The sequence below is a fragment of the Artibeus jamaicensis genome, unplaced genomic scaffold (genome assembly GCF_021234435.1).
Source record: "Artibeus jamaicensis isolate MK-2021 breed Jamaican fruit bat unplaced genomic scaffold, CSHL_Jam_final contig_64, whole genome shotgun sequence".
Classification (NCBI taxonomy): Eukaryota; Metazoa; Chordata; class Mammalia; order Chiroptera; family Phyllostomidae; genus Artibeus; species Artibeus jamaicensis.
In genome coordinates, this window is record NW_026521911.1 from 1,687,282 (window position 1) to 1,709,039 (window position 21,758).

The 21,758-nt window shown below is 46.5% G+C and overlaps 1 protein-coding gene across 2 annotated transcripts in view; it reads right to left on the reverse strand.

Moving 5' to 3' along the window:
* Positions 1 to 3,521: 3,521 nt before the first annotated feature.
* FCHSD2 (FCH and double SH3 domains 2) overlaps positions 3,522 to 21,758 on the reverse strand; it is a 221,250-nt gene continuing 203,013 nt past the window's right edge. For both annotated transcript variants that reach the window (XM_037135754.2, XM_037135753.2), the window contains exons 14-20: positions 14,144 to 14,278; positions 9,639 to 9,722; positions 9,343 to 9,520; positions 8,834 to 9,054; positions 7,711 to 7,840; positions 7,481 to 7,563; positions 3,522 to 5,637 (exon numbers count right to left, since the gene is read on the reverse strand). In XM_037135754.2, the coding sequence (XP_036991649.2) occupies positions 5,554 to 5,637; positions 7,481 to 7,563; positions 7,711 to 7,840; positions 8,834 to 9,054; positions 9,343 to 9,520; positions 9,639 to 9,722; positions 14,144 to 14,278 (915 nt within the window). In that variant the 3' untranslated portion in view covers positions 3,522 to 5,553. The remainder of the gene's footprint in view (positions 5,638 to 7,480; positions 7,564 to 7,710; positions 7,841 to 8,833; positions 9,055 to 9,342; positions 9,521 to 9,638; positions 9,723 to 14,143; positions 14,279 to 21,758) is intronic.

Below are 21,758 nucleotides of genomic sequence, written 5' to 3' on the forward strand. Positions count from 1 at the left end.
GAAGGGCTTGTCTGGTCTTCCCGAGGTTCAGTTCTAGGTTCTGCCCCCAGCTGCCTTCCAGAGAGGCCTTGGGGGAATCCCTGTCTTCTTGGACAAGGGGCCTCCCTGTCTGTGAGTCTCCCTGCCTCCATGGCCCAGGCCTCACCGAAGGTGACCCAGCTCCTTGCTGGGGCTGCTCTGCTGGTGTGAACACTGCCTCCTCTGCCTGCCCTGCCCAGTCTCAGACCCGATGAGCCTGAGACCCGAGAGGGAGAAACCCTAGTTTAGGCTCCTGAGGCCCCTGGGTCATCTTCCTGTCCTGGGAGATACATTGGATTGAGCCTGCAGTTCCTGAGTCTCCCTACCAGATGTGAGCCCCTGGGCAACAGGGGTGAATCTGAGTTGTGTCACCAGGGCCCGGCACATGGCCTGGGGCAGGAAGTTTGCTGATAGGACACAGAGCAGCTGGAGACTGGTAGCCCTGGCCCCTAAGATGTTCTCTGGAGGAATCCTGGCTGCGTCGGCCCAGACCCACCTGCGATGCACAGACCTCATCGGAGCAGGCGGCTCTCTCTCTGGATGCACATCCACTAGCCAATACTTTTTTCAGATTATCTGTACATTATCTTATTTGATCCACCTGCATCTTAGGAAGTTTGTATTACCTTTTCATCCTCACTTTCCAGATGAGGCAGGCCCAGAAAGGAGGGGATAGGCCTAAGTTCACAGCTCATTGAGGTGGCCCAGGGGTTTGGGGACAGCGTGTCTGACCCGCTGTCCCCTGCCCTTCACAGGAGCGCGAAGGTGGTAAGAATGAGGAGGATGCCTAGGTGTCTAGCACACAGTGTGGAAAGGATGTGCGTTCACTTCTGCTCTGTTTCAGATAATGTTCCAGAAAACAGTGCCAGACCAGAGCTCTCTGAAACAGACATGACAGAAGCACATTTATTTTTTGGCCAGTGGAGCCAGAAAATGGTCCAGGAACTAGATGCTCTTTGGCACTCACAGGATTCTGGCCACATCAAGCAGCGACAGAGCAAACACACGGAGAGTTTAGGAAGAGACATACTGGTTGTGTCAAGTTGTAGGATTTGGAGACAAACGAGAATGCTCCCCCTTAACTAAGATTTCTGCAACTTGGTTGTATTTTTTTTTTCATTAAAAACAACTGAGCCCTGGCTGGCGTGGCTCAGTGGATTGAGCGCGGGCCTGTGAACCAGAATATCGAGGTTCGATTCCCAGTCGGGGCACATGCCTGGGTTGCAGGCCAGTTCCCAGCGGGGGACGCATGAGAGGCAACCATACATTGATATTTCTCTCCTACTCTTTCTCCTTCCCTTCCCCTCTCTTGAAAAAAAAAAAAAAGTTTCCCTCTTTAAAAAAAAAGTAATAAAATAAAAACAACTGAATAATGAGCAAAATAAATGAGATCGGAGCAGCCAGATTTTGTCATAAGGCCACTGGGGCAGGGTGAGGCAGCTCCCGGCCCCACACCGAAGGCCACGGTGGGCTCCTTGGGCAGCGAGTGAGCAGTGAGTGCAGCCTGGGATGTGAGCTCAGCCCCGAAGACCAAGGCTGGCTTTGTGCCAGGGACAGTTCAGTGGCTTGGCCTTTCTCGTCCATTTCTGGCCGTCTCAAGGATTCTGTGTGTCAGTCTGTTCTCAAATACTGCGGCATTTTTGTGTGATGTTCTAACTGCGTCTAGAGAGTGAACTTGTCTAGAATGTGAGTTGGATAAGTCCTTAAAAATCATCTGACTTTATCCTTTTAAAGCTGGGAATGTGGCAGCTGGGAGGGAAAGGTCACCCATGGAGTGGTGACAGAGCTAAGGCCAGATGACATCGTCTCACTCACGTCTCTGCTGCTGGACGTGGGCTGGGGCGGAGGGTCGGGGAGGAAAGGGCTCCAGGTGACGTGCTGGGAGTCTGACCTGATTCCCCTACGCTAGTTCCTGTGACGGAGGCCAAAATGTAGCTGTGACACTGGGGCGGGGCAACTGGCTTAATAACTCTGTTCCTGGGTCACAGACTAAGCCTCTGACGCCACAGCAATCTCACACGGGAGCAGCTTTCCTCAGCAGGGCAAGGCAGAAGGTGAGTGACCTCGTGACAACCCTGTGCTACCACGAGGCTGGAACAGCAGCGAGGACCCTGGCTCTGAGGGGGAGGACGCTGAGCGTCTGTGGTGAGCGCCCGAGCGGCTCACCGTGCACACGTGGATCCACGGCGTGACTCTCAGGTGACCCGGGGCGCGGAGCCCGGTCCCCGTGGCCGTCCAGCTGGAGCCAGGGTTTGTTTCCCTCGGACCTTCCGACTCCAAAGTCCACGTGTCATCTCCTGGGCCATTGGGGGGGTGTCGATGGATACAACCATTTTGGAGGCCAATTTGGCAAAATCTAAAACCATTAAATAAACATATACCTTTTTGACTCTCAAATTACATACTCAGAAACTTACCCACTATTTTTACTGGAACAAAGTAATAAAGAATTATGAACAAAGATGTTAATTTCAACTTTCTAACAGCCAATGGAAGGATACATAACCTGAACATTCATCACTATATGAATGCTTAAATTATGCCCCTGTAATAGAATATAATGTAGCCTTCGAGAAGAAGGAGTGAACCGGAATGTGTCATACGGTTCCACTTACATAAAAAGGCAATGCGGACACGTATGCGTCCACACCCAGGGAGCATCTGGGAGCACACACACCGCACGTGTGCCGCTCTGGGGAGTGGGGAGCTGCTGGGCTCTCCCCAAACACGCGGGGCCCTGGTCCTCAGTGTGGCCGTCCAGCAGCCGGAGGGACTCAGCCTTTCACCAGGAACCCACCCAACCCTGGGACCAGTAAAGTCCTCTTGGCTTGATTCATTCATTACTCCTTAGGGTGGAGGTTGAGGAGAGAGCAGAGGAATCCAGGGTTCCCGCTTCCTAGAAGCCAGTAGTTACCATATTTTTCAGACTATAAGGTATACCCGCCCGCCCCCGCAAATTTGGGAGGAATAACGGTCGTTAATGCTGCTGCTGAGTTCTGTTAACATTTACATTGGTGAAATATTACGTTATTTATGTTATTAAATATTTTACCACATTTTTTGCTTCAAAAATTTCCCCCTCTAAAACCTAGATGCGTCTTATGGTCTGAAGAATACGGTCTATCCTCCAGGGGGACTTCAGTGGCCTTCCTCTCATCCTGCCAGCAGCACGATCAGCCCCACACGCAGCTCCCTCAGCACGCTGTCCTGTCCCAGGACATGTCACACAGCACTGCCGTGTGCACCTGTCCCCTCCCCTGCCCGGAAAGAACCTTGCAAGCAAAGACCACGACTTAGTCATTACTACCTCTAGTATCCGGAATGTTGTCCCTGGCGGGCAGGTGGCATCAAGGACCGTTTGCCCCGTGGACAGATGCATGTGCTCCCCCTTGGTATCTGCAGCTTGGTTAAAGGGAGGGCCTAGGAGTATCTCTTTATAAGGAGCATTGTCTGGTTGCACGAGCCTGTTTACCCAAATCTTTTTAAAAGGAAACTTAGAGAACTTAATTCCATTTTTTTATTATTCAACATTTTATACATAATAAATACAAACTTTTTACAGCCGCTGTAACGAAGGCGCATCTGCAGGCAGGCGCTCCTGCCGAGCCCGCCCGGTGCGCTGTGATGCCGGGTGATGTGTCCTGGGGGGAGGGGTGCTTTTTAAAAAGGAGGCTTATTTTTACAACTTTGTTTTTTTAAAAATAAAATTAGCAGCTCTTCCAAAAAAATATTTAAAATATAACAAAAAATTTCAAATAACCCTCTGAGAATGTGAAAAACCCAGATTCAAGGACAATTTGGCTAGCTAGAGAGAGTACAAGGCTGGGTGGTGAGAACTGCCTTATTTAAGCACTTGGAAGAATCTTAAAGTGCTCTGAAGATGTTTAACATGTAGGCAAACTTTAAAATCTTTTTAAAAAACCACCCTTTATTTTTTTTAAACTTAAGAATAAGTTTGATAACAAAAAAGACCTCAAATAGATCAACAGGTCAAAAAATGCAAAAACAACAGAAAACATAAAAGAAACCCAAAACCCCAAATCATGGAGAAGATTCATCAGTGGGTATTGTCACTGAAATGATCAAATGACGAACTGAAAATTGCTTTAGTTATGACCTTAAAAAAAAATCCCATGGGGACATTTGGCGACATTTCAAGTTTTCAGAGTCATAGGAGGGATGGAATTTCCAAAGTGTAATACAACTTTTAGACTAAATTCTGCAAATTTGATTTCTTAAAAAAAAAAAAAAACCCAAAACAAGTGGCAGACGTCCCCCAGTCCCTAGGTAACACTCTGTATCTTCATGGGAGGCGGGGAGCCAGCTTGGGCCTGCTCCTGGACACCGCTGCGGTGCCTGGCCGGCCCGCGGAGAGTCAGCCCCTGCTCTCTCCACGGCACAGAGAACCTGCATTTTCCTCGTCAGTTTGCACTTGTGCAGGTGTGCAATCCTTCAGTCCTCTTTTGTTGGGAGCCGGTTTCCTCCTTGGGCCACAGGCTCTTTCTCCCAGGGAAAGGTCAGGTCAGTGGGGTCCAGGCAGCTGCATTCTCCGTCGGGGCTGGCCGCCGCTCTGCACCAGCCACCACCTGCCTGGCTGGGCCAGTGCACTGGCTTGGGGATAAACCGATGCTCGGGGCTCTCCCATTAGAGGAGCTCAACACAGCAAGCATGTGTCCCCAATTTATCTAGATAATTTATCTCTAAGGATACTGGTCAGAAGAGTATGTGCTGCAAAAATTAAGCTGAGAAATACCCAAATACAAAAAGAACGTTAAATCGGCTCCTTTCAGATCTGGAGGCTCCATTTCTGCTCTAGCCGCAGCCTCCTTTCTACTGGTCTGTGACGGATGAGATCTGGCTACTAGTTCGGCCCCTCCTTATTAGCTCCACTGATACTATGAATGGCAGAAGTATTAACACAAAAGACACTGTTACTGTTTTGGATCTGTTAGTTGTGGAAGAGATGTGCATTGATGCAACTGGCGCTAAATTCAGGGCAGTCCACTGGTTTCCAATGAAGCTCCACGCTCTCAGTCCGGGACTAACTGTGGGGAGGAGCCAGCCTCCCTGAAGTCCCTCCTTCCGCTTCCTCCGCAGCCAAAGTGATCTGATTAAACTTAATCAGATGAGCAAAAGCCACTTGAAGATGAGAATCTCTGCCACACCCTGTGGCCACAGTAATATACTGTACGAGTGCACAAGATCAGTGTCGCTGTGACTGTCCCCAGGACGAGGCCTGGTCTTGAGTCTTAGATAAAAACGGGCCACTATCAGGCACAGGGGCTGCTCCCCGCTATTTTGAGGGCCCGCCAGGATTTGTGCTATGGTAGGAGAGATGACATAGAAAATGACAACAAAAAAAGGCACAAAATATTCAAAATGTGGGAGGAGTCCACCAGGCCACCCAGTTGCAAACGGTCCTCCTGGTTTTTGCTCTGTTTAAGAGTCATCACCATGCAAAGGTGCCTAAGAAACGAGACTGGCCGCACTCCGAGCCTGGCCTTGATTGCAGCAGTGACCATGGCACACCCGCCATCACACCAGTGTGATCTCTACATCCTCAATCTTCTCGGCGGGCCTGCGGTGGTTCTGTGTAGGCGGAGGGGGAGCTGCCCGGACCTGAGCAGGAAACAGTTACACAAACTGTCAGCTCCAAACTCCATGTCTGAATGAAGCACTCAAACCCTAACCAATCATTCATCCAAGGACAGGGGCCCACCGGAGTCTCAGAGATGCCCTCCACATGTCTTTCCACCTAATTTTCACTCTTTCCCACACTGAGAAGGAGTTACTGTTCTGGATGACATGTAAAACCCATGAATCAGGTTCTTGCCTGGGCCAAAAGCCTCAGGGGCACAAGCGGGACTGAGGCCCTAAAAGTCTTGTCCACAGAGCAGGCCTGGAGTTGGAAGTAAGAGGGAGCAGGGCTTGGAGACCTGAAAACCTTGGAGCATGTCTTGGAAGGAAGTTGTGAAAGAGAACGCCAGAGAAGGAGGCTGGGAATAGTCATGAAATCTGAGCTTTATTCTCTACGCAGAAGAGTCCTTGGTGAAAAGCATTATCAGATGTGTGAAAAGATGAGTTAGGTCACAGTTTGGAGAGAGGAGTGGAGGTGGACACAGGCACCGATAAGACAACTTAGCAGACTTCCGTCGTCACCGGGACGAGGGTCCCTGCAGGCTGGAACTGGCACCGGCAGTAGGGAGCCGGGCAGTGGGGAGCTGGGGAGACTGACGGCTATCTCTGAGGGGACGCGGCAGGACTTGGTGACGACTGTTGGTGGGAGACCAGAGCACTGGTAGGGAGGATAATGAACTCACTTTTGCTGAGATTTGGGCATTTGGCACATACACCGAGATGCCCACAAGCCTGCAGCCCAGGGAAGAGATCAGATAGGCAGTTATAATCCTGGGAGTTCTCAGTAAACAGTCGCCAAAGGTGTGGCAGCAGATGAGATGGCACAGGGAGAGTTTAATGACTCCAAGAGAAGCAGCCCATGGACAGAATCCTAAGAAGCATTAGCAGAGATGGACAGGGGCAGAGAAGCCTGCACAAGCCAGTGGAAAGGAAGGGCCAGAGGCAGAAAGCAAACCGAACCAGGAAAGGCTAGTGCGGCACACCGGCCCGCCTCTGCCCACCACTCCGGATGCTGCCGGCCCTCCCGCCTGCACCCCTGCTCCAGCCTCCTCACGGCTCCCCAAGTCCGCTCTGTCACCTTCCACTCATTCCCTACTTAGGTGCCATCGTAATGCTTTAAAAATGCAAAACTAGTCATATCTCTGTCCTGCTTATAACCTTACAATCGGCTTCCTATCACATTTAGGATGAAGAACCGAGTCCTTTACAAGGCACTCAATACACGTGCTGAATGACCAAACCAAAGGGAGTGAGTGGTTTTGAGGGACACTGTCAAATGCTGATAAGGGGGTCCGGGAAAGGACCAGCACAAGTGGAAGTTCCAACCCGGGACGAGCGAGAGTGGCTGCACAGTGAGGTGGCGGTGGTGGGGAGCGAGGTGGAAGCAGATTCTCCGGGGAACAGAAGCTCTCAGACCTCAAAAGGGCATGAAGTGCATCTTATTTCACTTCAGTGTCCCTCAGAGACGCAGACATAGGCCTGGAAAACGGGGTCTCAGTAAACGCGTGCTGAAAAAAGCGTGCTTCTGTTTCACAAGGAGATCACTTCGATGCTCACAGAGCCTGTTACAGTTTAAATACACGTCCGCAGCTATCACCGCGAATCTCACCACGACTCAGGAAAAAGTGCCAGTGTAGACCGGATCTCCTGGGATGTGTTGACTTTTATGCTCTTCTTCGTCAAGAACTCTTCTTATCTCCCCTTACCCATCTCTCCCTTGCATGGGGGAATTAGCAAGAACACAGGGGCCGAGGGGAAACACTCATTCCTAGTTTTCAATGTGCAAGAACAGCGCGTTCCACAGCCCCGCCAGGTGAGGGCCTACCGGTCGCAGTTTGCCATGTGAGGGCTCAGCAGCAGGCCGGGGTGCCTGTGAGCATCCCGGCGATTCGGCATGGACGCTGTTTTCTAAGGGAGAGAACCAAAGAAGACCCATTTTACTTGTGGCGCAGAGCAATGAGAACGCTAGTGCGGCTCTGTCTGTCCGTCCTTTGGGTGAACTAGCGGATTTCTGAATGAAAATCCATTCCGACCCCTGTCCAGCAGAACCCTTACCGTTTGCTGAAGGAGAGCGGGGGAAGTACTGGGAGCTCCTCTTGTCCGGGCTGGGGTAGGGGCTGCTGGGGGGCTGGTCGTACAGCGGCAGAGGAGGCAGGGAGCCGGGCGGCTTGGGGGACGGAGAGATCTGCCACGGAGGGAAGGGGGTTACACGGTGCTCGCCCCGGGAAGGACGGCTGGCTGGCCTCCCTGACCACGTCGGACGAGTTACTTTGCTCTGGAGCTAAGTCACGACCGCCGACACTTTTGGTCAGACTCCTTAGGAGTATGTGAACCTAGACTGAACGACGCCGAATCTTGATTTTGTGTTGCATTTAACTTTTGCTCTCACAGGTCTCATTACACCGCCGATCATAGCTCATCTTAAACAGTTACCCAGTCAAACTGTTCTCTAGAGTTCTACTAAAAACACACCGAATTAGTCAAGTCAGTGAATTCAGTGAAGAACAAAAAAAGTGAAAGTTAAATATTTTTTTGTGAAACATAAAATAATTGGCTGAGTTTCCGACTTCCTCAGGTTTTGTAAGTGTCAGGCTCAGCGGTCACAACGCCACAGAACCGGGGCCTGTTCCTTACGGTGCTGGACCCGCCGGGCCTGCTGTGACGGACCCGCCTCGGGTTTCCGGTGAAGGCGGGCCTCGCTCTGGCTCTGACGAGCTAAGCGCGGGGCCACAGGTGTATGTATGATGGGGCTCTGGCGGGCTCACCGATTCTCTGAAAAGGGGCCGGCACAACCCGGGCCGGGCAGGAGGCGCAGACGGGGGAGAAGAGTACGAGCAAACTCACACTTTTACCGTATAAACTAGCCACGGAGACAATACACATCCCCGCGCCGGTTTGTTTCTGCTTCTCCACCAAACCACCGTTTTGCATCTCACACGCGATCCGGCGTTTCGGTGAGCGGGTTCAGAGGCCACCCTCCCCTGCTCACCCTCACTTGTGGGGCAGCACAGGTCTAACACAGCCATCACACAAGAGCCTGACCAGTGGGTCCTGCTTCCCCAAACTCCGTTTTGCAAACACCTGGCCCCTGGGGCTGAGGTGCTGAGGGTGAGGCTGAGGCCCCAGGGGAGTCACTTCCCTTAAACACCTTCAGTCCGCTCTCTCCCGGCTCAGGTACCTGAATCTCCCTCGTGCACGGAGTGTCGCCATTTTCTGAGGCCGAGAGCTCTTCCACCAGCACCGACGGGAACACTCCGACCCGCCCGCTGAACTCCCCCTCCCAGAAGCCGTCGTCATCCTGGTTTTCTTTGTTCAAGATTCGGATGATTGCTCCCTCAGGAAAGGACAATTCGTCATCTGTCTGACCCTCGTAGTCATAAAGTGCTTTGACGAAACAGACTAGGGGGCAAGAGAGAGAAAAACGCAGTAAGGACGATGACATCCGGGTCACTTTGGCGACCACCCCTGTGCTTGTGTGACAAGGAGAAGAGCCGCACTGTTTTCAGTTGCTGAAGCCCAACTTCGGGGCTCAACTGGGACGGGCCAGTGGGGCCATATGAAGGAAAACACGTTACAGAATGGGAGCGGAGTCGTGGCCTTTAGCCCCACCCCGAGGCCGACTCCAGGCAATAAATACAGTTTGGGCCAAACGAGACCAACTGCACAGCGCCCAGCTTCGGTCTTTACCGCTGGCGTCTCCGTTGAGGCTGCCCGAGACGAGTTCGGCCTCCGTGGAGTTGCTGGAAGTGTGCGACCGGCTGTCCAGGGCAGCCAGCGACTGCAGCATGCTCAGCAGGCTGTTCGAGGTGGGGAACTGGAGGTATTTTTCTGGCACGTACCCCACTTGACCGACTTTATTCCGAGCCTGAGGAAAAGACACGTGACAGAACAGGTTTGCACGCACAGTCTGGATGGGGCATGGCAAGAGCCAAAACACTCCTAAAAATGTCACAAGAAGGGGTGATATGAGCAAAGGAATATACCTTTACCCAGTCTTCCATATCTCCATCTTCAATCACTTCTAACACCTCATGCTCCTCAATGGTCAACTCATCTGGTTGAGAAGCCTGCAGTGGAGGATGGTCATGGACAAAATTAAAACGGTTAGATAAAGAGCAGATGTGCGCTGACCATAACAAAAGCTGGGGATCCAAACGTCGACATGGTTTTGAAGATGTGTGGGACGTGAAAACTGAAGTGCTGTAAAACTCTCATAATGAGGTGAAGTTTTACTTTAAAAAACTAAACAAAGTAAAATAAAGCCAAAACCAAAACTGGAGGAACGGAACCCCGAGGAGGTCGTCAGGCCCAGAGGGCACTGCAGGCTCCGGGGGTGGGGTTCCAGCCCCTGCTTCCAAATCTGCCGGTGAGCCACTCAACTCCTTGATGCCTCCATTCCTTTAAAATGACAATCCTGCCCTTCTTAGGAGGATTGAGGAGTCTGTGTGGGATGAACAAGCACGGAGCCATGAGGAATGGGGAAGCACAGGCGGAGAAGGCGATGAACAAGAACCGCGCCAGAGCGCTGCGTGGAGAGCAAGCATGCTGCAGAAGCCGGGACTATGGACGTGGGCGGGGTGACAGCTGGGCCAGCACCTAGGATTCATCTGGAACCACGGGGAGACGGGGCCAAGAGAAGAAAGTTGTAGGAAACAACATGATTGAGATTTGTCAAAATTTGTATTTACTATGCTCCCAACTAAACTGTGGAGATGGGGCTGATGCAACTAGGTGCTTCTGCACAGGCTGCTAACCGTGCCCTGTGTGACCACTGCGGCAGGGGTTCACCAGCACCGGCCACACGGAGGCTGCGGAGGGACTGGGTGGCTTTGTTTCCTGCAGAGACTTGGGTCGCAGGCACACAGGACGGGGCCTGCTGGCCTCTCTGGCTCTCTAGCCAACAGTCTTAAAAGCTTCCCTCAAGCACCAAGATCAGTTAAAACTATCACCTGAGATCAAGTAGTTTTTCAGATCTTAAGAGTCTCAATGTGTGAAATGTCTCCAAGTACCACAAGTAAAACAAGGCAAGAAAATGGGTACTTTCCTAAGACTCACGTTCCATCTCATGGGCATTACGACATTTAATCGGGACGTCACTGAGATGTCCCTCAGATTCGGGACGTCACTGAGATGGAACACTAGTGTTGAAAATGGCTGACAATCACAGAAAAGACTTACTCCAGGACCAGAGTGTTAAATAAATTACCTCTGATCTCAAAATACGAGGAAAAAACCTCCCAGGTTCTTGAGAACTTTCCCAATGGAATTCCTTTGCTCATCTGAAACCACACTATGCCTTGAATGCACTAGCAAAAGTCATCTGTGTAACAAAGGTATTTCTCCTAATTCCAAGGCAAGACTTAAAAGGTGCCAATACAACCGATTTCAATGTGTGTGAGAGCAGAGCAGGAGAGGCAAGAACCTTCAGGTGTATCGCTGTCCTTGTAAAAAAGCCACGAAGTCCACACACACTGCCCAACACTGTCATGTCAGCAGACACCACCCTGATCCCAGCACCCTAAGCAGTGACCAGTTCTTCCACCCGACAGGACCCCTGAGCCCCTGGCCCCACAGTCTGCGGGTGCTCTGGCCTAAGTGCACTGTCCCCTGCTCTCTGGACACACCACGGCTTCCTCGATTCCGTGCTTTACCAGGCTGTTCGGTCTTTCCAGCAGGCTCTGCTCCCTCCTTCCCACCCGGTGAGTGGACTTAGATTACTGTGCGTTCAAGTCCAACTTCAGTCCATTTGTGTGGGGGAACTGACCGTAAGACCTCTCTGAACCTCAGTTCTATTTTTATTCCTATTAGAATATAAGCTCCACGGGGGGCACAGATTTCCCTGTGCTGATCAATGCTCTCTCCTCAAGCCCAGTTCTCCAGGGACATGGAAGGTGCTCAAGTCCTATTTGTTGAATTAATGGGTTGGTTGATAACGTCTTCCTTATAGGGGCTGAAGAGATTACAAAAACTTATTTGCGGTCCAGCACACGGTACTTCATAAATGGCAGCGGTTGTCATTGCTCATGCTTTGGGGCCCAGCTCGAGCTCTCCCAGACTACCCACGGGAGGGGCCGCTCCTTCCTCCTCTGGTTCTTGCAGGGCTTTGCACACGGCAGCCACGCTGACACTGCCGACCGCGGCTCTCTGCTCAGCTGTCTGCTCCTGTGGACTTCCTACTGGGATGACTAACTTAAGGCAGGGAATGAAATTCTTCTCACTCCAACTAAAGACAGCAAGTGGTCTGTAAATGGTTATTAAATAAAGATACGGTCTCCCACGGCCTCCTGAAGTCCGGGTGTCTAGTGACGTCCAGAAATCCAGAGGCAGCCTGCCCTCGATCACCCCCCACTGTCTCTCTAAATGTCCCGTTTTCTTTTAAAACTATATGCTTTTCCCCAAAAATAAAAATCATGTATGTCACTGTAGAAAAGCTGGAAATAGGCATAATTGAGATTTTAAGGTGCATGCAAATCTGCTAGCTTTCTTTTGTAATAACCCAGAATTTCTTCTTACATGAAAAACTCTCGTGATTGTCATTTTAAAGTATCTTCATATTTTGTTATTGTTACATTATTTGAAGTTAGTTATCAATATTTTTTAGGGTTTTGAATCTGTTCCTTAAATCTAGCTTTATTTTCACAAGACTAGTCCAGGCTTTTAGGCTGGTCTGGACTACAGGAACCACTATCAGGTGTACGGTTGGTCTCTCTCTACTTTAATCTACCCTCTTATTGTGTCTCTACCAGGACCAGGGTTACCTTCTTTTTTGTTTTTTAAATGTATTTTATTGATTATGCCATTACAGTTGTCCTATTTCCCCCCTTCATTCCCCTCCACCCTGTACACCCCTCCCCCACAATTCCCCCCTTTAGTTTATGTCCATATGTCACAAGTTCTTTAGATTCTATATCTCCCCTACTATTCTTTCCCTCCCCCCATCTATTTTCTACCTACCATCTATGCTACTTATTTTCTGTACCTTCTCCCCCCTTCTCATCCTCCCACTCCCCTGTTGCTAACCCTCCATGAGATCTCCATTTTTATGGTTCTGCTCCTGATCTAGCTGTCTGCTTAGTTTGCTTTTGTTTTAGGTGTGGTTGTTAATAACAGGGTACCTTCTTAACAGCCCAGTCTGACTTCAGGACATACAATGGCTCCTCCCAGACAGGATAAAAGGAACTTCGGCTGGTCTATAAGGCCCTTTATTATCTGACAGCAAATATCTTTACTTCCAGCCGCTCTATCCCCACCCTGAGTGCTCACACACCACTGAATTTTCCAAACACCCGCATGCTCATCCAACTGCGTCTGTATCTACTGTTCTCTTTGCCCAGAGGGCTCCTCCCCTTCCCTCCCTTCTCACTGTACCTAGAGAGGTCTTAGTCATGATCCAATTTAAATGCCACCTCACCTGTAAAATTTCTCCCAACCATCACAGGGAGAATTAGTGGTTTTACTTCTACTATAAATGTCTTCGTATATATTCTGTTTTTTTCAGTTTAATATTTACTACCCCAGACTATCCATTTCTGGGGGGCAGGGATTATGTCGCATTCATTCCTGCGCCCCCAAACTTAGCACAGAGCGGGCACTCACAAACGCTCAGTGACTGACTGAGCACACAGACGTGCCCGGGACACACCAACAGAGGGAAGGTGGGGTGAACGCGAGGTGTGTGTGATCGCTCAGACACACAGGACCCTCCTCCATTTACGGATCTTAAATTTCAATTCTAGAGCTTGAAAGTGAACATACACACCATTGAGAGGTGAGATGGGGAAACATCCCAAAACTTGTTTTATGTAACACTCTATAACAACTTTCCAAGTATCTTGGAAGGTGATTCTCAAAAGATTATCAAAACAGTAAGCATTGGGAAAAACCTCAACTCTTTTAGAAAGCAGGGAGTATTTTTCATTTAAATATATAATAAAAGGATGCTAAACTAAAAAGTCTGGAAAGCACCAATATCAAGGTGTAAACAAGGCTGACTCTTGGCTCTCCAGCGACGGGGGTGATGGGAGGAAAGCTGCCCTGTCTGTGGCTGCTGCCCTTTAAAAACAGGGCTTCCACCAGCATGGGAGCCAGAGGAGGATCCATTTGTTCTTGCCTTTCTGACATCATTTATCCTTTCCACAGTTACTTACTGAGTAGCTACTATGTACCAGGCACTGTCCTCCATGCTGGCTAAGTCCCTGGTATGGTTATCTCATTTAATCCCAAATTAGCCTTATAATATTTCCCCCATAATACAGACAGGAAAATCAAGGCTCCCAGAGACTAAGGGACTGGTGTGGCCGCAGAGCTCCTTACGTGGCCGAGACGGGTTTTAACCCAGGCATTCTGACATCAGGGCCTAGATGCTTTGCCATCATGTGGCACTGCCTCTAATATTAGCTGAACACCTGTTTTATGTTAAGCACAGTATAAGAGGCTGGGTGGGTACAGTTGCAATTTAATAGGAGCAGTAAGTTAAAGAAATACAAACCTTGTAGGAATAAACGACTTTACAGGTGAGTGGGTAATTTCTCAAGGTGCCGGAAGGACTGGAACTGCTGTCATCAAAAGCATCCATGTTGTCTTCAAACTCTTCTCCTTCTTCCCTTTCGGTTTCTGCATTAAGCTAGGAAAAATTAGGAGCCACTGGCTAGCTTGCTTACTTCAAGATAATGGTTGAAAGCCAGAGAAACACTTAAAGCCTGATTCTTTCAAAATATTAACTTATTCAACTGCACACAGAAATAAGTATCTGTTTTCACTTGCATTTAAAAATATTTTATTATTTTATTTTTAAAGAGAGGGGAAGGTAAAGAAAAGGAAAAGAATATAGATGTGTGATTGCCTTGTGCCCCCCACTGGGGACCGGGCCTGCAACCCAGGCATGTGCCCTGACTGGGAATTGAACGCACAACCTTTTGATTCACAGGTTAGCATTCAATCCACTGAGCCACACCAGCCAGGGGTCACTTGCATTTTTATGTTATGAAAGGAGAGAGGTTTTTTTCTTTTTAAAACCAAGAGTAAATGTCTTTCAGATATGTAAGAAATACTTATCAGTATCCTTTTACTTTTCACTGTTAAATACTGATTAGTAAAGACTCTTTACCATTTTAAACCAATAGTATTGGGGAACAGTAAAAAGATCTCTAAATGCTACCAAGGACGCTGAGAACCAGGCTTTCATCTATGCCTGAAGAAATGTAAACTGACACATCCTTTAAAAAATAACCTGCTTACTGAAATTCAAAACTAAACATACCACCTGATCTAGCAATTTTACTTCTGTACATCCATTATGGAGAAAGAAAAGCACCAGGGTGCAGGACCACCGGGTGTAATCTAGGATGTTTACTGCTGCACTGCACAGGTAGCGGCAAAAGCTGGAACACGACCTATACAACCATCAGCGGAGGAGTGACTGACTACTGACTAAACTGTGATGAACGACACTCATTGACAACGAGTCAGGGCACAGAAAGCCTAGAAATGCAGGCTCACATATATAGTTAAATGGTTTCAACCAGGATCCCAACACTCTTCAATGGGGAAGACAGTGTTTTCCACAAATGGTGCTGGGAAAACTAGCTCTCTACACGCACAAGAATGAAGTTAGATGCTTACCTTATAAAAACTAACTCAAATGGATCAAAGGCCTACACATAAGAGTTAAAACTATAAAATTCCTAGAAGAAAACATAAGGGGAAAGCTTCATGACACTGGGTTTGACAACAATTTCTTGGATATGATAAAGCATAAGAAACAAATTAAAAAAAAACCAAAACAGGTCAACTGGATTTGATCAAATAAAAAACTTTTGTGCATCAAAGAACAGAGTATAAGGCAACCCACAGAGTGGGGGGAAATATTTGCAAATCATGTATCTGATCAGGGATCAATATGCAGACTATATAAAGAATGCATAAAACCCAACAATAAAAAAATTCAAAAATGGATAAAGGACTTGAATAAGCACTTCTCCAAAGAAGACATCCACATGGGCAATGAGCACATGAAAAGATGCTCAACACCACTAACCGCTGGGGAAATGAAATGCAAACCAACACATACGATACCATATCATACCCGTGAGGATGGCCAGCATAAAAATCTGGAAATAGGTGGCGATAAGTGGAGAAACCGGAACACTTGTGCAGTGCCGGCAGGGATGTAAAACGGTGCACCTGCTCTGGAAAATGGTACGGCAGTTCCTCAAAAAATTTCACATGGGGTTACCACATGATTCAGCAATTTCACTTCTACATACCCCAAAGAATTTCGAGGCAGGGACTTGAATACATATGTGTACCCCAATGTTAACAGCAGAATTTTTCACAATAGCCAAAATGTAGAAGCAAGCCAAGTATCCATTAGCGGATGAATGGATGAACAAACTATGGTAAATCCAAACAACAGAATATTATTCAGCCTTCAAAAGGAGGGAAATTCTGGCACATGCTACAATATAGTGAACCCTGAGAACATTCAGTGAAATGAGCCAGTCACAAAGAGATATATACTGTCTGACTCTGCTTACATGACGTACCCAGAGCAGTCAAATTCGCAGAGACGAAAGTCTAATGCTGGCGCCAAACACGGGGGCTGGGGACACAGAGTCTCCCACTGCAAGGCGCAGAGCTCTGGAGGGGGCTGGAGGCCACGGCGCTGCCTCAGTGTGCCTGTACCTGGCATGACTGCACTGTATACTTCAAATGGTTAAGGGGGTAAATTTTATGTTATATGTGTTTTACCACAAAAAGGGGTATCTTTCCTTTTGAAATATAGCACCAGGAAAATAATTTTTAAAATAAGTTTAAAGGTATATTACCCACTATAGCTAAAAGGCATATATTAACTAAATGGTATTGAGTGAAAAAAAGATGGTACTGAGTGTAAAAAAAATGTATTTCCCTAGAGTACCTTCCATGACAGCAAAGTACAAATAACACTTCCATAAGCATGAGTATCTGGCAGGGAGGCAGAGTAAGGGTAACGACTGAGGAAAGAAGAGGCGACTGACTTGGTTTTATATGCCTCTGTACTATCTGAACTATTGGAATAATGTGTTTTCTTTTTGGATGAAAAACCCGATAGAGAAGAAACAAAACCAGGCTTAAAGGTTTCTTTGTTTCTGGCTATACATAAATACTTATTTGTATATTACTGCTTTCCCCCTTTCAAACATATAAAGGCACCAATGTCTACACGTTAAGGATATAAGGAATGAAGTGTGAGAACTGGGCCTCACAGTAGAATAATTAACTAAAATATCAAACACCTACTGTGCACTGAACGCCAGCCATGCTAGGCTCTCAGATACAGGATGGAGGACTCCCTGACTGCTCTGCAGGAGCTCCCGCCCCGAGTGGACATCCACCACAGCGGGGCGCTAGTGTGCAGGGAAGCAGGGGCATGCTGGAGGTGCCTGGAGCAGGTCAGGGGCTGCCTGGGAATCAGTGAGCCGCAAGGTAGAGGCTGCCTACATTGTCGACTTCTACTTCTTAATAAAGTGACTTCTCTTAATTATCACTGACGTTTTAAAACAGCCTCTCCTCTTAACTGCTATTTCTCTAACAAAACTGTATAGCATTTTTTTGTTGGGGGGGTGGCTTTCCAGAAGAATAAATAGTGCATATTTTCCATCACATTTATTGCCTCGGTTTCCAAATCCCTGTATATTCTCACTTATAACTCCTACTGAAAATCTCCACAACTGAGTGAGGTGATTGTGCACCTCGTCTTACACATACTTCCTCTATGGTCAGTTGGGTCAATGACAAAATAGGCTCAAATCTGGACCTTTCAGATCACCTCGTGCTTATGAGTCCCCTTTTCTCCAGGGCACTGTGTCATAGAAGAGGAGGATCATGTGCTAGAATTTGCTTTCATATTCTAGGAAAGGTTATAGACATTAAAAAAATAAAACTGTTGACTGGAGGTGGGGTCAGGGGCTGGTGGGATTGAGAAAAAAGAAGAAGGACTCATGGACACGGACAACAGTGCGGTGACTGCAGGGGACGGGTGGGAGGTGGAAGAGCGGATAAGAAGGATAAATGGTGATGGAAAAGATACAGAGAAGAAGAAATTAAATATAAAACTATGGCATTACAAAAAATAAAACATCCATACATCTACAAAAACTAAAATGAAAGCCACTGTGGGTAGTACAAGTTTCCAAAAATATATAAGGAATGTTGGTATGTACTGTGCTTGGGCACTGGGGATCAATCCAAAACATTTTATTTTGGCAACGTCCTTTGACACTAAACATTCCTTCCTTCTCCTTTGAGTTCATTTCTTGGTTCTCGTGAAAGGGGACAAAAGGTTGCAGTGACAGCAGCAGAGGTCACTGCCATGTGCTTTTGCACGGCTCTGTTTCGTAACGACCGCTCTCTCTCTCACCCCCTTTCCTTCCTGTCACATGACAGAACTTCAGTCACGACTGTTCGTTCTAGCTGTACTAATACTTTTCCTTCCTTAGATGTTGTAAAATGCTTGCTCTTATTATTGCAAAGGCAGGTAAGAAGGACCTTTCTGAATTGGTTTCAGTAGCCATGTTCTTGTACTCAGCAAAATAACTACTACCTCTAGAATGAAGACAATACTCCTTCATATAAAAAGATGCCCAACATTATTAATAAAATACACATTAAAATTATAACAATATACTACTGCATACCTATCAAAATGTCTAAAATTAAAAAGACCGACCATACCAAGTGTTGGCAAGGCTGTGGAACAACTGGAAGACCAGTACCCTGTTGATGGGAATGTAAAATGGCACAGCCGTTCTGGAAACCAGCTTGGCAGTTTCCTAAAATGTTAAATATATACCGACTATACGACGCGCCCAAAACATATATTCAAAGCAGTTTTACTTATAATAGCCCCAAGCAAACCAAATGCCTGTCGTCAGGTAAGTGGATAAACAAACTGTGTGGTATGTTCATACAACAGCATACTACTCAGCGATGAGAAGAAATGGAACGGCTGATGTAGGCAACAGCATAGATGGTCCTCAAAATAATGGAGCTGAGTGAAAAAAGCCAGACTTCTACCACCCCCAAAGAGTACATATTGTATGATTTGGCTTATATAAAATTCCAGGAAATCGAAACTTAGCTATAGTGACCAGAAGAAGGTCTGTTGTTGACTGAGGGGCTGGAAGCAGCATGAGGAAACAAGGGTCTCACTGGCGTATTCATGTCCAAATGCACCAAACTGTACACTTCAGGTATGTGTGGTCTATTTATGTCAATTATACCTCAGCAAAGCTCTTTAAAATACCAGTAAAGCTTGAAAATTTTAATGACAACTGGCCACATGGTACTTGAAGATGCTACAAGACCATCAATAACACTGAAAATAGGATATTTGGTGGTGATTCAACAGATAATTTTTAAAAAGGAAAAAAAGAAATACACAGCAATGAAAACGAATCATGATAAAGGTTAAAGGAATAAAGGGTTATCCGCAGGGTAAGAAAGGATGGTAAAGAGCAGGGATTTACAGGCAGACAGATCTGGGCTCGGACTCCTGCTCTCTCCACTACCCGTGTGCTACTGGGTAAGATGTTTAGTTCTTCTATGCCTATCTCCTCGTCTGTAAACACATTCAGAATTGCTGTGATTAGTAACGGAAATAATCTATGTGCCTGAAGACATAGTATCTGGTACAGAAGAGATACTTTAATGATACAAACTCCCTTGTTTTAGTAGTATTTTAAGCTTAGTTGATAGGACTGGATGGGGTAAACAGCTTATCTTGAAGTTCAGATGAATATCTTTGAACATGTACTAAGTATAAGGAGCTGTGTCAGGCACTTTACTTATGGCTATGCAGAAAACCACAGAACATACTATAGCTGAAGACACTTCTCTTAGAGGTCAAAGTCTCTACATATGTTCTTTTTTCCTTTTTTTTCCAATGTCCATCTTTTGGTCCTTGCTGTCATGTGGCTGGTTCTCTCAATCTGTAGATACCAATTCAACAGATACCAATTTCAGACTCAGCTTTGTAATTCCCATCATCTAGCAAAGGGTTTCGTAAGCTGCGCCAGCTCCATACAAGCTTACTGGATTAAATGAAACTGATCCTAACTGGGAATTTCACATGCCAGTGTCACTAAAAAAAGTGGGCTGTTTGAGTATGGAGTTTAGTCCAATAAAAAGACCACTGACCATTTGGAAATACTGTAAACACAGAAGTGACTGAAGTTTTCTGCAGGTATATTTTATAATTTTCTACAGTTTATATTTATTGCATTATAAAAATCCATTGTTTATTTTTTGGGGGGATTAGCTCAAGTCAACAGACTTTCTTATTTCAAAAACGAAACCCACTGGACTGCAAGGACTATTAGACATTATTGAGGCAGATGGGAACCAAACTATTATCTTGGAGGTTAAAAATATTTAATCTCTTCACCTTTCAAATGCATTATTCAGGATGACCATCATGAGTGGAGTAAGAATTCACTGCCACGTAACTACACAAAAGGCTCACATACTCAGACAGCCTACACACTGAAGCATATGTCAGGATGCCTTTGTACCATAGCCGGGGGAAGTGGCTGAAGATAAGAAAGTCATGTCAACAGTGTCGACTAAGTTTGTGAATCTGAAGAAAAAAATAATAAAAAGAACAAGAAAAAACCCAAACTCAAAGAACTTATAGATAACTGACCCAATAATACAACTTCTAAGAATCCGTATTACAGAAAAAAAAAACCCAGCATGAAAAAAGAGAAACGTGCATACAGATTTTTTAGAGTATTATCCAGTCTATCTAGAGGCAATCTAAATATTGAACCTAAAAAAGAATAGTTACCTAAATGTATCACAGTACATTTTCCTGATGGACTACCCTAGAGACATAAAAAGACATGATTATGAAGACCATTTGGCAACATGAAATGTTACATGGGAATTTTTCCATGGAAATTTTATAAATTTTCCACAAAATTAACATTATTATAACAAATACATTTAAAAAAGAACAATAGAAAGAAGAGGGAATTACATCAAGTTGCTAACAGGGGTGTTAGAAGAATGGAGCCTCGGGTCATTGTCTTCTCTATGGTACTTCTAATTTTTTTAATAGTCTGGTTATCTAACTTTTTCCATTCTAAAATTAATGTAACTTCAAAAACAAGGCTGTAAACTGCGTTTCTGAGTAAGAGGCGGCAGGAAGATAAGACAAGGGAGGGATGAGTGAGGCTGACTGGGTCATGGCAGCAATCCTGTGAAGTTGTGTGTAGACTCTGGTTAACCATCAGCTGAATCACTCTGCAGCAGCCTGTGCTCCTTTAAAAAAATACTGCTCTATTCTGTGATCGTCTTTCTTTTCTTCCCAATCCTACATTCTGTAGTACAGCATAATATGGAAGGCAAAGAGTTAATATCCAACTAAGTATAGTTCCCTCCTTGTTCTGTAAGGTAAATAGACTGTGTCTTAAAAACATTCATCTTCTCTAAGGCACTTCACACTGTTGATGTCTAACAGCAGTATTAACCATGTTTTCCAGATGGAAGGAAACTCTAAACTTGATGACTAATGTTTTCGTTGGCATCTAGAATGGAAGAAATAATTTGGTCCCCGGAACGTGTGTTTCTGATTCATACTGCTGGCCAGCTAGCTGTCAGTGTGAAGAGACACAACTCCCTCTGATAATTTCAGTGCTGTCATTTAAAAGCAGGTTAAGTAAACACTGAGGCTTCATTAAGCTATTTTGTGCCTACATCTCTCCCTTATTTATATTGTTAGTAAAGATTCCACAAAATAGATCCCTCAGCCCCAAGCAGGAAGACACAAACTCCATCGGACTGACTACAGGAGCCCAGGCAGCGCGGCTCTGTTGGTGGAGTGCTGCCCGCCAATCGAAAGGTCGCCCGGGGAACGTGCCTGGGTTGCAGCCTGTTCAAGAGGCAACTGATCAACGTTTCTCTCTCACATCAATATTTCTCTCCCTCTTTCTTCCCCCCTTCCCCCTCTCTAAAATCAATACATAAAATCTTAAAAAAAAAAAACCAACTAGTGAAAAGAGTGGAATGAAATGGCAAAATGCTCCCTTCACAGAGGATATGTGTCCATGTCTTTGGACAGT